The 18,784-nt window shown below is 41.8% G+C and overlaps 1 protein-coding gene across 1 annotated transcript in view; it reads right to left on the bottom strand.

The window, feature by feature from the left end:
• The window catches only part of LOC114553537 (copine-9), a 396,447-nt gene that overhangs the window by 269,067 nt on the left and 108,596 nt on the right, over nt 1-18,784 (bottom strand). Inside the window, 1 exon segment of the mRNA XM_028574744.1 lies at nt 5,522-5,561. Within this exon segment, the coding sequence (XP_028430545.1) occupies nt 5,522-5,561 (40 nt within the window).

Below are 18,784 nucleotides of genomic sequence, written 5' to 3'. Positions count from 1 at the left end.
TAAATGTAGAGTTACTACAAGTTACTAAAAATTGTACAGTAAGTAATTACATAACTCAATAGGCCTACATAGTTACTTTGCGCCTCTGCCATGCAGGACCCATATATGTGTTCCCAGATTAAACCCATGCCCACTCGGCACATAAAAATGTCATGCAAGACCCATATATGTGTTCCCAGATCAAACCCATGGCCACTTGGCCCATAAAAATGCCATGCAGGACCCATATATGTGTTCCCTGATTAAACCCATGCCCACTCGGGCCATAAAAATGCCATGCAGGACCCATATGTGTTCCCTGATCAAACCCATGCCCATATGGCCCATAAAAATTCTATGCAGGACCAATAGATGCTTTCCCAGTTCAAACCCATGGCCACTTGGCCCATAAAAATGACATGCAGGACCCATATATGTGTTCCCAGTTCAAACCCATGGCCACTTGGCCCATAAAAATGCCATGCAGGACCCATATATGTGTTCCCTGATCAAACCCATGGCCACTTGGCCCATAAAAATGCCATGCAGGACCCATATACAGTGGGGGAAATAAGTATTTGACCCCTTGCTGATTTTGCAGGTTTGCCCACTTACAAACAATGCAAAAATCTACAATTTTAATCATATGTACATTCTAACAGTGAAAGACAGAATCCCAAAGAAAATTCCAGAAAATCACATCATATGAATTTATTAAAATTGATAACCATCTGATGAGGAAAAACAAGTATTTGACCCCCTGGACAAACAGCATGTTAATATTTTGTAGAAAAGCCATTATTGGCCAGCACAGATGTCAAACGGTTTTTATAGTTGGTGACAAGGTTTGTGCACATTTCGCAGGGATGTTGGCCCACTCCTCCCTGCAGACAGCCTCCAAATCATTCAGGTTCCGAGGTTGTCGCCTGGCAACTCAAATTTTAAGCTCCTCCAAAGATTTTCAATCGATTCAGGTCTGGAGACTGGCTAGGCCACTCCAGAACCTTGATGTGCTTCTTCTTCAGCCACTCTTTTGTTGCTTTGGCGGTGTGCTTAGGGTCGTTGTCGTGCTGAAACACCCATCCTCGACCCATCTTCAGCTCTCTCACTGAGGGAAGGAGATGTCGGTCCAGAATTCCACGATACATGGCCCCGTCCCATCCTCCCTCAATACGATGGAGTTGTCCCGTCCCTTGGCTGAAAAGCACCCCCAAAGCATGATGTTGCAACCACCATGCTTGACGGTGGGGATGGTGTTCTTTGGGTTGTACTCGGTGTTCTTTGCCCTCCAAACACGACGAGTTGAGTGGAGGCCAAAAGTTCTATTTTGGTCTCATCTGACCACATCACCTTCTTCCAGGCCTCTTCTGAGTCGTCCAGGTGGTGAATGGCGAACTTCATGCGGGCCTGTACATGTTTCTTCTTGAGCAGGGGGACCTTGCGTGCGCTGCAGGATTTCAATCCATGACGGCGTAGTGTGTTACCAACCGTTTCTTTTGTAACTGTGGTCCCAGCTGCCTTCAGTTGATTCATCAGTTCCCCCCTTGTGGTTTTGGGATGATTCCTCACCGTTCGCATGATCAGGGACACCCCACGAGGCAAGATCTTGTGTGGAGGCCCAGACCGAGGAGGTTGGCGGTGGTGTGGTGCTTCTTCCATTTCCTGATAACTGCACCAACAGTTGATCTTTTCTCTCCAAGTTGCTTTCTGATTCTCTTGTAGCCCATCCCAGCCTTGTGCAGATCAACAATCTTGTCCCTGATGTCCGTAGAAAAGCTCTTTGGTCTTGCCCATGGTGGTGATGTTGGATGCTGGTTGTTTGGGTGTCTTTTATACAGGTAACGAGGTGAGGCAGGTGTATTTGATGTAGATAATTGGTTCGGATTGGGGCTGTGTCTTAAAGAAAGACTAATTGGCTTGTAGGAGCCAGAATACTTGCTGTTTGTCCAGGGGGTCAAATACTTGTTTTTCCTCATCAGATGGTTATCAATTTTAATAAATTCATATGATGTGATTTTCTGGAATTTTCTTAGGGATTCTGTCTTTCACTGTTAGAATGTACATATGATTACAATTGTAGATTTTTGCATTCTTTGTAAGTGGGCAAACCTGCAAAATCAGCAAGGGGTCAAATACTTATTTCCCCCACTGTATGTGTTCCCTGATTAAACCCATGCCCACTTGGCCCATAAAAAATGCCATGCAGGACCCATATATGTGTTCCCTGATCAAACCCATGCCCACATGGCCCATAAAAATTCTATGCAGGACCCATAGATGCTTTCCCAGTTCAAACCCATGCCCACTCGTCCCGTAAATGTCCCATTGAAGACCCATATATGTGTTCCCAGTTCAAACCCATGCCCACTTGGCCCATAAAACTTCTATGCAGGACCCATATATGCTTTCCCAGTTCAAACCCATGCCCACTTGTCCCATAAATGTGCCATTCAGGACCCATATATGTGTTCCCAGTTCAAACCCATGCCCACTCGGCCCATAAAACTTCTATGCAGGACCCATAGATGCTTTCCCAGTTCAAACCCATGCCCACTCGGCACATAAATATGTCATGCAAGACCCATATATGTGTTCCCAGATCAGCAGTAAGGAACGGGCTTGGCAGAATCTGCGGGGAAAGAAGACCCTTTCCCATTCAAGACCCATATATGTGTTCCCAGTTCAAACCCATGTCCACTCGGCCCATAAAACTTCTATGCAGGACCCATATATGCTTTCCCAGTTCAAACCCATGCCCACTTGGACCGTAAATATGCCATTCAAGACCAATATATGTGTTCCCAGTTCAAACCCATGCCCACTTGGACCGTAAATATGCCATTCAAGACCAATATATGTGTTCCCAGATCAAACCCATGCCCACTTGGCCCATAAATATGCTATGCAGGACCCATATATGTGTTCTCAGTTCAAACCCATGCCCACTTGGCCCATAAATATGCTATGCAGGACCCATATATGTGTTCTCAGTTCAAACCCATGCCCACTTGGCCCATAAATATACTATGCAGGAACCATATATGTGTTCTCAGTTCAAACCCATGCCCACTTGGCCCATAAATATGCTATGCAGGACCAATAGATGCTTTCCCAGTTCAAACCCATGCCCACTCGTCCCGTAAATGTCCCATTCAAGACCCATATATGTGTTCCCAGATCAAACCCATGCCCACATGGCCCATAAAAATTCTATGCAGGACCCATATATGCGTTCCCAGTTCAAACCCATGGCCACTTGGCCCATAAAAATGACATGCAGGACCCATATATGTGTTCCCAGTTCAAACCCATGGCCACTTGGCCCATAAAAATGCCATGCAGGACCCATATATGTGTTCCCTGATCAAACCCATGGCCACTTGGCCCATAAAAATGCCATGCAGGACCCATATATGTGTTCCCTGATTAAACCCATGCCCACTTGGCCCATAAAAATGCCATGCAGGACCCATATATGTGTTCCCTGATCAAACCCATGCCCACATGGCCCATAAAAATTCTATGCAGGACCCATAGATGCTTTCCCAGTTCAAACCCATGCCCACTCGTCCCGTAAATGTCCCATTGAAGACCCATATATGTGTTCCCAGTTCAAACCCATGCCCACTTGGCCCATAAAACTTCTATGCAGGACCCATATATGCTTTCCCAGTTCAAACCCATGCCCACTTGTCCCATAAATGTGCCATTCAGGACCCATAAATGTGTTCCCAGTTCAAACCCATGCCCACTCGGCCCATAAAACTTCTATGCAGGACCCATAGATGCTTTCCCAGTTCAAACCCATGCCCACTCAGCACATAAATATGTCATGCAAGACCCATATATGTGTTCCCAGATCAGCAGTAAGGAACGGGCTTGGCAGAATCTGCGGGGAAAGACGACCCTTTCCCATTCAAGACCCATATATGTGTTCCCAGTTCAAACCCATGTCCACTCGGCCCATAAAACTTCTATGCAGGACCCATATATGCTTTCCCAGTTCAAACCCATGCCCACTTGGACCGTAAATATGCCATTCAAGACCAATATATGTGTTCCCAGTTCAAACCCATGCCCACTTGGACCGTAAATATGCCATTCAAGACCAATATATGTGTTCCCAGATCAAACCCATGCCCACTTGGCCCATAAATATGCTATGCAGGACCCATATATGTGTTCTCAGTTCAAACCCATGCCCACTTGGCCCATAAATATGCTATGCAGGACCCATATATGTGTTCTCAGTTCAAACCCATGCCCACTTGGCCCATAAATATACTATGCAGGAACCATATATGTGTTCTCAGTTCAAACCCATGCCCACTTGGCCCATAAATATGCTATGCAGGACCCATATATGTGTTCTCAGTTCAAACCCATGCCCAATTGGCCCATGCCTGTCCCTTATGGGGCCCGTGTAATCAGCTCATATGGGCTTCCTATGTGGGACTCATACTACAAAACCTACATGGGACCCGCTGATTTCACCCAGCCAAAGCCCATGCCCACACAGTAACCATGGAACCCGTACTTAACCCATCTTGGCCCCACATGTCATTGCTGGCTGGGTTGGGATGCAGATAAGGAGTAGGCTACACAGACGGAGGTAACTTAAAAGCTTGTGTGTTCTGCATCCCAGTAATGTGTTTTTCAAAACTACCGTATGCTCTTATTGTAATGTACCAGTAATACTGTAATACCAGTATTTTAAATACCTGGTACATTTACAGGGTTAAAACTGACACAATGGTGGCCAGTTAGCGACCGACCTGTGACGGTTTTCCTGCATGTCTTCCCCCTGTCTCTCCCCTTTCATGTCTCAGCTTTCCTATCAAATAAAGGCAGAAATGCCCCCCCAGCCCCCCAAAAAAATGTATTAATTATTATTAATTCTGACCCAAATTGCTTAATTATTATTATTATTATTAATATATATAATTATTATTATTTTATATTTCACTAAACTAATGATAGAATAACACATTAATTATTGTATGTTTATGATTAACTATCAATTTACCATTTATAAATGAAGGTTATTGTAAACTAATTGAGTACTGCCCCTTGCCAGTTTTAAGCCTTCATATCATTGTGGAACATATTAATAGAGGTGAAGTCTGTCCGCCATTTTGGCCGGATATCCGTTGCCTTGGACTTGTGTTGCTGTTCTAAACTCTGGTGGATTTATGAGGACTATGGTTAACTGCTCCTCAGAACTCTGCAGGGTAAATCCAGGGAAATAGCTAGACTATCTGTCCAATCTGAGTTTTCTGACCCTCCTCTGCAGCACCATGGTGGGGGTATGTCTGGCAATGCGAGACTACCTGCCGGTAGACCGCCATATGCTGGTAAATGGTGAGAGTCAATTCATTATTTGATCCTGTTTCAATTGAGCCATGAATTACACGTTTGTGTCTGAGTGACGTTTCTCTAAAGCTACAACGTGTGTTTGGTACCGGGATGTAACGTTACTGTGTGTGTGTGTGTGTGTGTGTGTGTGTGTGTGTGTGTGTGTCTTTTTTTAAAGGCTACTTACATGTTTCGAAAGGTTGGAGCTCCTTGTATATACATTGTACCTGCAAAAATAACAGAAAAAACAGCTGACTTTTTCTTTTCTTTTTTCTTTGGAAAACACTGCTGTCCCCTAACAACATAATGCCACAGATATTCAGAAAGGAAAAAACAGAGTACAGCCTTAATTTGATTTGACTAGCAACACAAATATAATGGACTGCTCTCCCAGGAGTACAAATATAAAAATCTTGTTTGCCAATTAAAAAATTAGATATAGTGTACATAGGAGAGATGTTTCAAGAGCTATAAAAATAAATATATGGATCTGGAGCCAAATTTTTATGTAATGAACTGTAGGAATTTATTCAAAAAATGTGACCAATGACCAGTCTGACTTAATCTGACTCCAATTCTATGGTCACTACACCCTGAATAGTGTTCGTTTACTGGAAGATCAGAGGAATATAACTCAGGATTCGTTCAGTTAAAATTATAACAAGCTTTAGTGAATGATATTGCAGAATACAGCGTATGCATATACAGGTCTATCTTTCACCTACTAACAGACAAAGATTCCCCCCGCATCTGGTGCCACTAAGTTAAAATACTGTCTTATTTATTCAATTCTGTCCCATCCCTGGTCGTGCTGTCACCAGTTTGGATACAGTCCAGAGCTTCTGGCTCCAGCCGGCTCCTAACAATATGTAACACTGCATGAAAAACGTTACCTCGGCTTCTCCCATTCTCAGGTCAACAGAGACAAGTCACTATTGTTGGATTTGAACACCTGTGCATTTTTAATCTTCTGCAAACTTAAGGAGTTTCATGAGAGCCAAGGTCATTTCCATACTCTGTGTCGCAAATCCCACACTTGCATTGTTTTCTCCGTCCCCCCTGATGGCCTCTCATAACCCAGAGAAGTGGAGACAACAAGGTCAGCTTCATGAACTCTGAAAACCTATTACTTTACTCTCACAAAATATATTCAAACAGAACTCTGGGATCAACATGCAGATTGAAGTCAGTTCCTCTCTGGCAGACTTGTTGCTTCTTTCTCTTTCTGAAGGCTACTGTCTCCCCAAAGGATTTCCTCTTAAGTCTTATCATCTTTGAAAAGGATTCTGTTCGTGTTTGACAAATGAAATCCACTTGTGTGTCAAATAACATTACACAGATGTCATGTATTCTTCAGCTCTCTGTCTCTCTCTGAATCTCTCTGCCGTTTGCTTCTAGCATCGTTCTGAAGTTCAACGTTCACAGTTCTTTATTAATCATATGCACAACATTAACAGAAGTAGTCGTTGGCATTAAAAATCTTTGGCCTCAGGCAACTCCAACAATGCTCAGTAAATAAGTACAAGATAACACACAAGTAAAAGTAAAGTCTGAACCTAAGACAACAAAAAGGGCAAGAAGATAGACGGCTGAAATATAAACAAATAAAATATAAATTAAGTATTATAATATACTTTGTCTAGATAGTATTGCAAAGGAATATAGTAATGTATGTAGTATATGACAGAGTAGTAAACAGGTGTAAGCATAACTTCCTCCATCTCAACGTAGCCAAAACAATTCAAACATTCAAAAATCAATTGGATCAAACTCATAGCTCACTCATAAACTCACAGCTGCGCAATCTCAAGCACCGGCGCCTCCCCCGCAGCACAGCCTGCCTCGGGGTTGGAAGACCATGCGGGCGGCACCCACCTTGTCCAACCCACCCCCAGAGGAGGGTGGATATGTCAACAGCGCACAGACATGCGCGTGCCCGCTCTCTACTGAGCTAGCTGCTTCTACTTTGTTTGTAAGAAAGAAGGTTGGGAGAACAAGCTCTTCTGCACAATATGAATGATGAAATAAATTGTTCTGCGCACTATAGCGGCCACTCCAGCGGGCTGAGCCAGGCTCCCTGCTCCCCCTGCCCGGGCCATCTCCTACCGCGATGTGTGACGGCTATGCGGAGAAAACAAAGACACGCCAAATCTCTAAGTGAGCTGCAGCTGAGCCGCGACTGATTGAAACACGCTGCAGCATGTGTTACCTGTTGTGTTTTATAAAAAATAAATGATAAAAAAAACACAAAAATTCAGGAGGCCCTTTACCCTTTATAAATACGCCTGTGATAAGCATGACTTGCCATCTCTAGATTATGCCTGTTAAGGAAGGGCTTAACTTTAGCCAGGAGACGAAGCTGGAAAAAGCTCATTTTAACAACATTGCTGATCTGCTTGTTATGTTGTCATGTTGCAATCAAAAGTAACCCCCACATTTTTGACAGCTGGCTTAAGGTATGAAGCCATAGCTCCCAAACTCAAACAGGACCATTTGGCGTGCATGAGGTACTGAATATGATACACTCAGTTTTAGCTTCATTCAAGTTAAGAAAGTTTTGTGAAAGCCACAACTTAATATCATTAATACAACTAAGCAGGGAGTTTAAGCACTGTCATGCTTTGTAAACCATCTATAAACATTATCTGGATGGCTATTGTAAAGTTGCGACTGATGTTTTTCATAGTTAGTTATTGGTTAGTAAATGCTTGGTGAAGCAATGATAAATTTTTTGGCCTTCATTAAATTATATAAAAAAATTATCTATATACAGTACATAATATATATGTACATATATACACCGTGTTCCAAATTATTATGCAAATGATATCTATGATATACACACTGATTTTCCTAAATAGTCAATGCAAATGACAGTCAAATAAACATTGCAAATCATCTGCATAACAATGAAATGACAGGTTGTGCTTTCCTATAATAGCCCCTAAAGGCAACATTTATAAGGAAAACAGGATGGGGCCAAGAATTGAACCCTGGGGTACCCCACAAGAGAGAGGAGCAGCTGACGAGGAGAGGTCACCAATCATGACAGGGAAGCTCCTATTTGCCAAATAGGAGCTAAACCATTGAAGTGCCAAGACTTGGATGCACTGATCAACACAAGAGCAAAACAGGAGGCCAAGCAGGCACGCTTTGACTTTGCACTGCAGCAGTCATTTGAAATTTTGCATCTTCTGATGGATTTGAGCTTGCTCTTTCTGCAAATGGATCTCAACGCTGTGTAAGAAGATGAGCTTCCTGAATTTGCACCGAAAATGCTTTCAAAACTTTCATTTAATCATTTATAAGCCTCCAAAATTCTTGACTCAGAAAGATGCAGAAATAAGGTGCCCAACCATTCAGCCCAACAACGCTCTCACTATTTACTGCAGTAAAAAAAATTTGTGTATTCAATAAACATAGTAAGAGACAGGTTTTTTTTAGCACACTGCTCACCCCTGAGTTATGTAGCTCTGTGATGGACAGGTGCAGGTTCTGCATGGTATGGAAAGAGACGTGATCAGAAAGGTCAGAAAACCAACCGTGCTTGCCCAAAAGTGCCAAATACATGCTCTCAGTTTTTCCACACATCTCTATTCTCTGTGCATCACCACTAGTATTCAATCTCTCCCCTCTTCCATTTCAACAAAATCTCTCTCTCAAATCTCTTGGATACAGTGTAATTCACAATATTTCATTTCATTTCAAACCATTATTTAAAACTTGGGGCCCATTGAGGGAGACCGTCATTTTCAATGGGGCACAGAATGCATTTCAGCAAATTACAGCATGGTGGCTCAGTGGTTAGCACTTCTTAGCGGATCCCCGGTCCGGACAGAGTTTGATCCTTGGTCAGGGTCAGCCTTTCTGTGTGGCGTTTGCATGTTCTCCCCATGTTTGGGTGGGTTCCCTCCGGGTGCTCTGGTTTCCTCCCAACATAAAGACATGCATGCTAGGTAACTAGGACTACAGATGAAAATTAGCCATCTGGCTAATACTGGCGTATTTACAAAACTGATTAAATGTTGATAAATGTGCATTGTCCTAATAAAATAAAAATAAATCTAACATAATAATACAAGAGATAAAAAAGTTTAAACAATCAGGTAAAAAAACCCACAAGAAGATACATAGGAGTCATTTATCAAAGCCTTAAAGTGCCAATATTATGAAAAAAACACTTTTTTCTGGGATTTGGGGTGTTATTTTGTGTTTCCCCTGTGCTTCCACACACATACAAACTTGGAAAAACACAAACATCCAAGATCATGCTGTTTTGAGTGAAGGTGTAGACACATATAGCCGATGGCCGACCGTTGACAGAAAACCCCGTCGGTATGATCAGTCGCATTCCCGAGGTCCAAAAAACTGCCACAGAACAGACCAAAAAGACGAGAGGAGACCAGACGTAATACATCTCTATAACAGCAGGCGGCGCTAATCTGTAATGATGCCCAAGAAATGAAAACCGGCAGCTGATTGAACGAACGCGTCACATGGGTTTGTTTTCTCCGGAAATTCAAAGCCAGACTGTCATGGCGGCCGTTCAGAATACAATCTCATATTGTATTAAAATAGTTCACTGAAACATGTTTCTGAAAACATTTTAAGCGAGAAATAGGCTTCATTTCAGCTCAACAAAGGTCAGTTTAAAAGATTTTCGTCAGATTTTGAGAGACTCTAGTCACCTCATCCCGCTCGTCATTTCCGGGTGAGTCCCGACTGCCCTGCCGCCGACCGAACATGTCAGGTCGGCCAAAATGAACGGCGACAGCCCCCCAGACGGACGACGGCACGGGACACACCGAACAGATTTGAGTCACTGACTGTCCCTTGCCAGACTGTCCTACGGCCGATAATCGGCCTGGTGTGTCAGCGCCCTGAGATACGGGATTCTGAATGTTACCTGCCTTCAGTCTCCGGGTAAGCTGTTCAAAATATGCAGTGCTTTCTACGTCACTAGCCGAAATGAAGGGCTATACGTAGCATCCTAGCACTAGTATGCTATTTTGTTCTCAATGGCAAAACACTGCTATAACACACACTAGTTCACCATAATCTACAAAAGAACTACTTACATGTCCCTGTTCTGCAGGTATTCTACGCAAAGTTGTAAGTGCGCCCTCGTTTAGAAGAAGTCTCCCGGCTAATCCTGCCTTGTAACTGTTGTTTAAACAGCTAGCTAGCTGATATGATCCTGACCGACTGAGCAGCATGGCAAAGTTTTGCTCCTGGCTCTTCAGCCGCTGCTGCCAAGTGCAGAGCTCTCTGCTCTCACCGGAGCTCCGACTTTCCTTTACGCTGTGACGGTCATGGATGTGACAGTAAGCTCAGATCTATGATTCGCCATACGGGCCATGTAACGTAACCGTAACGCTAATGCTAGACTTGGTGAACTGTGTGAAATGTTAACTCAATGTAAAGTTAACTAAAAAATGTCACATTTCAGCATTATTCCAGTCATAATAATAATAAAAAAAATTATCTATATACATATATATATATGGTACATGTATATGTACCATATATATACACCGCGTTCCAAATTCTTATGCAAATGATATATATGATATACACACTGATTTTCCTAAATAGTCAATGCAAATGACAGTCAGTATAATTTTCAAGTCACCAACCGTTAGGGTATAAGTCGAATTTCATTGAACAACCACATTGTGACCCCAGACCTCAACCCTATTGAGAACCTTTGGAGCATGCTCAAGCAAAAGATCTATGAGGGTGGGAGGCAGTTCGCATCAAAACAGCAGCTCTGGGAGGCTATTCTGACATCCTGCAAAAACAATATATCTTAATCCTGCACTTTCATATGGCTCTTTGTAGCATTACCTATTTAAAGTTAATGTACTTGCACTTACTACTTGTTGTCTGGAGTTTGCACCTTCAAGGTTGAACGCACTTAATTGTAAGTCGCTTTGGATAAAAGTGTCAGCTAAATGACATGTAACATGTAACATGTATTATGTATAATTAGTAAACATTATTCATTATAATTTCATTGTTTGTAAACAGTAAAATGACCGTTTGGTAACAGTTAAATGACAATTAACTAAAGATTAATTAACTATCAATTTACCATCTATTAATGATTGTTATTATAAAGTGTTGAATAAGTGCATGAATGTCTTGATCTTTGTAAATTACCATCTATGAGCAAATCTAAAGCTGCCATCACGAGTGCTCCAATAACTGCCCAGGAAATACATAATACTATTACTTCTAACTTCCAGCAAGATCCCTGGCCCAGAAGGTTTTTGTAATGAGTTTTATGAGCAGAGGTGTCAAAAGTATTCACATTCATTACTCAAGTAGAAGTATAGATACTAGGGTTTGAAAAGACTTTTGTAGAAGTTGAAGTATCAACTCAAGCTTTTTACTTAAGTAAAAGTGTAAAAGTACTGGTTTCAAAACTACTTAAAGTATAAAAGTAAAAGTAATGTAAGGCAGAGATCTTCAACAGGGGGTCCTCAGAGTCATTGCAGGGGGGCCTCCGAATTATTGTACATTTTTGAGTCTTTAAAAAAAATAAAAAATAAAATGCCTTAACATAATTCCAACATATTATTAGCAAATATAAATACATATATATATATATATATATATATATATATATATATATATATACTGGCCTATAGGTAAGGTAGTCACTAAGATATCAGCCCACAGATACAGTTAATCCTAGATTTACTGTGCCACATACAGTATGTCACATACAGTATGTAGGCCTAACATTAAAATATGATTTATAAAATGATTTATTAAAATTAATATTTTAATAGCTTATGAAAAAAGGTATGTAAGAAGGCTTTAGGTTACCCTAACAGTTATTGTAGGCCCAGTTTAATATGCAACTTAATTTCATACAATATGTAGGGGGTCCCTGCTACATCTCACTTTAAGTTAAGGGATCCTTAATCTATCTGTTTGCAAAACTAACTAAAATAAAGTTATCGAGTAAATGTCCTTAGTTTTCGTCTTTGTCAATGTATTTCACAGAGCAAATAACGTTATATCTTTCAGAGTTGACAATTCCGACCATAGACCTGTTTTATTCAGTCTATGCCGTAGACATATAGTTTCCGACTGGGAACCCAGAAATTCCGACATTCCACGTCAAATTGAACACATGTCGCCCATGCATGCCCCTCGCCTGCCATCATGGCGGTACCGAACCTCAGAAGAAAGCGGCAAAGTCCTATTTGATTATGACTGTTTCAGATAAAAGCAAGTGCCTCGCAGTGGAAAGTGGTAAAATAAGTGGACAATTTATTAAAGGGAAAAATCCCACGAATTGGAAAGTACATTTGAGAAGTGCACACAAGGAGGCTAACCTAGCTTACCTTAACAAGCAGTGACAGGGCAAGGAGAACGCAAAGTCCCCTTTCCCCGAAACAGAAGCTAATCCCGGTAACATTACGGCATGGATGTATGGATACATGGCCAAGCAGCATGACGGAGACAACCGCAGGACAGAGAACACTACAGATCGCCTTTCACCGGCGATCCGATAGCTGCTGGTTAGTAAATACGCATGAACACTAAACACTGCATGAAAAGTGGGATGATAAACATATGTAGGGTACACCCAAAATTGTGTGACCACTTGGTGTTTCTTTTGATTGAAAGATATGCAGGGCGGGCGCCTGGGTAGCTCACCTGGTAGAGAGTACACCCATATACAGAGGCTCAGTCCAAAAAAACAAGATGGCGACAATTCAATTTTTTTGAATCAAAGATCACGCCAAGGTTGCGGGCCTGGGGAGACAATGGTGCCGTCGATGGTGAGAGTGGGGTTATTGATTTTGCTGAGTGTGGATTTGGAGCCTATGAGGAGGAATTCTGTTTTATCGCTGTTGAGTTTGAGGAAGTTGTGTTGCATCCAGGTTTTAATAGCTGACAGACAGGAGTTGATGTGGGAGAAGGGAGGATTGTGGGGGGATTTGGTGCTGAGGTAGATCTGGGTGTCATCGGCATAACAGTGGAAGTCCAGGTTGAAGTGGCGGAGTATCTGACCAAGGGGAAGGAGATAGATGATGAAGAAGAGGGGGCCGATTACGGAGCCTTGGGGAAGACCTTGAGTGACTGTGGCTGTGGCAGAGGTGTGGTTATGGAGAGAGATGAAGTGGGATCTGTTGGAACAACACAGTCTCACTCCCTACTCGTCAAATGTATGACGCATGGTCAAGGACCCTGGCGTCAAGTTTCAACGAAATAGGGGTACCCTTGACGTTATTTTTCGACGAGGGGGTCCGTCAGATAGACATTCATGTTATTCCCTCACCGTCGGATATCGACGAAAGAAAAAAACACGCCCCCCGCCCCTTAACTCGAAATCTGTGACAGTTATTATTGGTATTTTTAGCACAATAACCGCTGTTTTAATCAACATTATTCACGAGATATTATCATGGTTTATATGTATTTCTTTTTATGTTATTATTTCGGTATATTTCGGCCAGGTAAGCTGGATTGCTTTTTTGTTGATTTATATTTTTTAAACTATAATGCTACATCTATCAACATTTATTTAGATGTTATCCTGGTATTCATTTCTTTTCTTAATAATATTATTTTGGTCTTATTACCGGTGAAATATTACAGTGTATGCTGTAATACAGAACATTACGATATGATCCGAGCAGGAAGCATTCATAGCCGATAGGCCTATCCCCCAATGCAATGCGGCCATTCATTTCAAAGAATCGGGCAGCGATCAGCTGGTCTTTAATGCCAGGATCGCTTCAATATAGTCAGTGATTGTGTCACCAGCAACAACACGTTGCTCAGTTTTGTTCCAGTAAGTTATGAACCATAATAACGTTTAAACAAATCCGCGGAAAACTCCGGAAGTGACGTAGTACGTCCCGCTCAGCGGATACGAAGATAAAAATATATAATATTCGTAATATTGATGTTTTTTTCTAACGTTGTATTTGAGGAGTTAAACAATAAAGATAGTTATAATAATAAAATACAGTTTCATGTATTTGTCTCATATATTGTGTGCTCGGCCGGCCGGCGGGCGGCCTCAATCTGAAATGGAATCAAGCTATTTCACGGCAGACAGCAGAAAGAGGAGCCGAACGAGTCCCCCCACCCACCCCGGAAGAACTACAAGTGCTCAAGCTTTGTAACAACTTCTGTGGCGTTTCTTATGGGAGTTGTAGTTTTAAAGTATATTGGTATAATTCTCATAAGTAGAAGTTGGCAGTGTATAATTTTGGATACATCCTGGGGTTTTTTGGGATGGAGAACACACTGGTTAAATAGGTGAAAATAGCTATAATAACCATATTTGACAGTGCTTACAGTAGGTAATTTGGTGACCATATCTACATGACAGCTGAGGTCCAGAGCTTTCTATAACAGCTGGTTTTATGTGTGTAGCACCTTCTGTTGCTAAATGACAGGCCTTCATACATGTACTGGGTTCAAGGTTCAGAGGTCAATATTTCAAAGCAGGAGTAATGTATCCTCTTCAGACTGACATATGTTCCTCTCCAGGTTGAGACCTTTCCAACGATGTGTTTGCTATAGTCCTACAACAACATTTTAATTTTTACACATCATGGAGACCACTTAGCAGGAGATACTTTATTGTCCCCAGAGGGATATTTGCCTTGAGTTCAAATGCTTCACAAATAACACTTGATATATTGTTTTATCATACAGCTGACATACTTAAAATAAAAAACAACATGAACAAAGTGATATAGGCTAGACTGAAGCACATCACACAGCAACAATCTATTGCTCATCTTTCACAAACAGTGACAAGAGCAACACAACCATGCTTCATATCATGAAGCTATTGCACACCCTCAATCTCAAGCAACATTATTTAAAGTTTTAATTGAGGTAGGTCCAAATTAGGCCTATATCATCATCAACGTTTTTATAGTTTAGAAATGTTAAGTTTACCCATATCTTCTGCCAGAGGATAAGAGCTCATACTTGGCATGGAGAATAAAGATAGGGCAGACCATATTCTGTGTGCTTGCCTGGAGAGACTGGTTTCTATTCCTCTACACAACCTTCATGAGAGTCATAATAAAATTATCTGTAATGCAGCCTTGTATAACATAAACCATCTGATTCACAGTGGGTGTCTGCTCTAAATGATAACACACACTTTCAACACGGGCCTTCCAGCCAAAGGTGCATGTTGTCCATATGAACACCATTGGGCCTATAGGAGCAGAGCCGATGGATTGGTTCATCATTTATGACCTCTGATATCCTCTGACCCAGCTCTATCTCGAGAGTTACCTCATCTTCAGTTTCAAAGGGGGGGGTCAGCTTTTCTTAGACATGAGTAGGGGGGGGGGCACCAAGGAAAAAAGGTTGGGAACCACTGCTCTGACCCATGTCATGACCCTTTTCTCAGCTTGTGAAATGGTTGAATGTGTGAGTTTTGTCTTTGTGCAGTAGTGCTGAGGTAGAAGTGTGCCAAAAATGCCATATATATACAAATGTTGTATATGTATACATACCCAAACAAAGCTATATACATCTTACTCAGTGAACAAAAACCTCGGTAACAATCTGCTTATCCTTTTGGTCCTAATGAATATGTTAGGCCTACCATAAATTGATATTTCAAAAAAGTAATTTATTTAAAACAACTAATAATGCAGTGTGATTTTAAATCAAACTAACTCCCACACATAAATATACTCATGTTTTTCCCCTTTAGTCTTTGCTGTTAATATTTATCAACTGCAAAATTAGAAAATTGCGTTTTTAAATAACTATGTATGGAAAATAAAATAAAAAATGCTTCTCTTTGTATATAGTTTATTGTTTTTCACAACAGTACAATTCAAAACAAATGCAAATTAGTCAAACAAGCCATTAGGCTGTATTTCTAAACACTCAACTGTAGGTTTTTTATATAGTATATATAAGGCAAATCAAAGTGCTAAATATAAAACACAATTTTTTCATTATTAGTATTTTATTGTGTAAATTCTCACGCACAACGTGGAACATTCTTTCACAGACGAGATGTGGAATTTCCACGTCACTTCCATGGATTCGTTTAAACGTGACAAATACATGAAACTGTATTTTAATATTATAACTATCTTTATTGTTTAACTCCTCAAATACAACATTAGAAAAAACATTAATATTACGAATGTTAGGCCTATATATTTTTATCTTCGTATCCGCCCGAGCGGACGTACTACGCTACTTCGGAGTTTTCCGTGGATTCGTTTAAACGTTATTATGGTTCATAACTTACTGGAACAAAACTGAGCAACGTGTTGTTGCTGGTGACACAATCACTGACTGTATATATGTATATTGAAGCGATCCTGGCATTAAAGACCAGCTGATTGCTGCCCGATTCTTTGAAATGAATGGCCGCATTGCATTGGGGGATAGGCCTATCGGCTTTGAATGCTTCCTGCTCGGATCATATCGTAATGTTCTGTATTACAGCATATACTGTAATATTTCACCGGTAATAAGACCGAAATAATATTATTAAAGTAAAGAAATGAATACCATGATAACATCTAAATAAATGTTGATAGATGTAGCATTATAGTTTAAAAAATATAAATCAACAAAAAAGCAATCCAGTTTCCCTGGCCGAAATATACCGAAATAATAACATAAAAAGAAATACATATAAATCATGATACTATCTCGTGAATAATGTTGATTAAAACAGCGGTTATTGGGCTAAAAATACCAATAACTGTCACAGATTTCGAGTTAAGGGGCGGGGGGGCGTGTTTTTTTCTTTCGTCGATATCCGACGGTGAGGGAATAACATGAATGTCTATCTGACGGACCCCCTCGTCGAAAAATAACGTCAAGGGTACCCCTATTTCGTAGGGAGTGAGACTGTGTTGGTTGGAAAGGTAGGAGCGGAGCCAGCTGAGTGTAGTATCTTTGATACCAAGGTCTTTGAGTCTGGTGAGCAGGATGTTATGGCTCACGGTATCAAAGGCTGCACTCAGGTCAAGGAGGATAAGGATGTTAAGGGAACCGGTGTCAGCAGAGGTGAGGAGGTGGTTGGAGGACTTTGAGGAGAGCGTTTTTTGTGCTGTGGAGGGGGCAAAAAACAGATTGGAGAGGTTCAAATTGGTTATTGGCATGAAGATGGGTTTGTAGTTGTGTGTACTTGTTCCAGGGTTTTAGACAGAACGGGGAGGTTGGATATTGGGCAGTAGTTGTTGAGGGAGCAGGGATCCAGACCAGGTTTTTTAAGGATTGGGGTGACAGCGGCAGTTTTGAAGGCAGAGGGGACAGTTCCAAGGGACAGTGAGGAGTTGAAGAGGTTAGTGAAGTAGGGGCATAGGATGGAGAGGCAGGACTTCAGGAGTGGAGTAGGGAGGGAGTCAAGGGAGCAGGTAGCGGGTTTGGAAGAGCTGATAAGTTTAGAGATTTCAGGAGGAGTGACCAAGTCAAACTGGGAGAGGAGGCAGTGTGGAGGAGGTCAGGATGGATGGGGAGAAGAGGGGCTGTGGTAGATACTGGGAGGTCAGATACAGGGGATAGAGATTGGTAAATGATGTTGATTTTGTCAGCGAAAAAGTGGAGGAATGAGTTGCAGAGGTCCAGAGTAGAGGTAGGGAGGGTGTTGGTCTGAGGCTTGATGAGGTTGTTCATTGTGGAGAAGAGGGTTCTGGGGTTTTGACAGGGGTTGGTGAGGATGGTGGAGAGGTAGGCAGATTTGGCAGCAATGAGGGCGTCTTTGTAGGCAGTGGTGGACTGTGAGAGTTGATTTTTTTGTCAGATGTTCAAGTTGGCGGCCAGTTTGTTTCATTTTCTGGAGTGCATGTGTGTACCATGGTGAAGAGGTGTTAAAAGTGCTTCGTTTTGAGGGGGGGCCAGAGTGTTGAGGGAGGTAGACAAGGTGGAGTTGAGGTGATTTGTGAAATCATCAGGTGATGAGAGGGTTGAGTCCAGGTGGAGAGTGGTGGAGAGCAGGTCAGAGAGATGGTGAGGATTGATAGATTTAAGGTTGTGGAAGGTGCAAAATCGTTTCTGTTATCACAATGACTGCAGGTGCAGAAAAGCAGGTCTCCTTGTCATCTAAACTATCTACTCGGACAGAGAAATTTGCTAACATGGCGGCGGTTAGCAGAGGGTGGCTAACATAGCAACTGATGCTAGTGCAGTTTCGAACATGGAGGAATTTATAGCTCAGGTCTTGGAAAAGCAACGAAGTGTGCTTAAATCTGTGATCTACAATGCAGTGAAGAGAGTGCTAACAGAAATGAATGCCTCGCACAAAGGGACAGAGCCTGAGATGCAGGAAATTACAGTACGTGATCCGATGCAACCACAACCGAACTGCGGCACATTCACGATCCAACGGCCTTGGGAGCTTGAAGAGACACAACATGAGCTACATGCTAAAGGCGCCTCAAACTCGCTTATCTACCCGGCCACCCTGAGAACGACCCACAGA

Source organism: Perca flavescens, chromosome 4 (assembly GCF_004354835.1).
Source record: "Perca flavescens isolate YP-PL-M2 chromosome 4, PFLA_1.0, whole genome shotgun sequence".
Lineage (NCBI taxonomy): Eukaryota > Metazoa > Chordata > Actinopteri > Perciformes > Percidae > Perca > Perca flavescens.
This window is presented reverse-complemented; position numbering and strand designations above follow the sequence as displayed.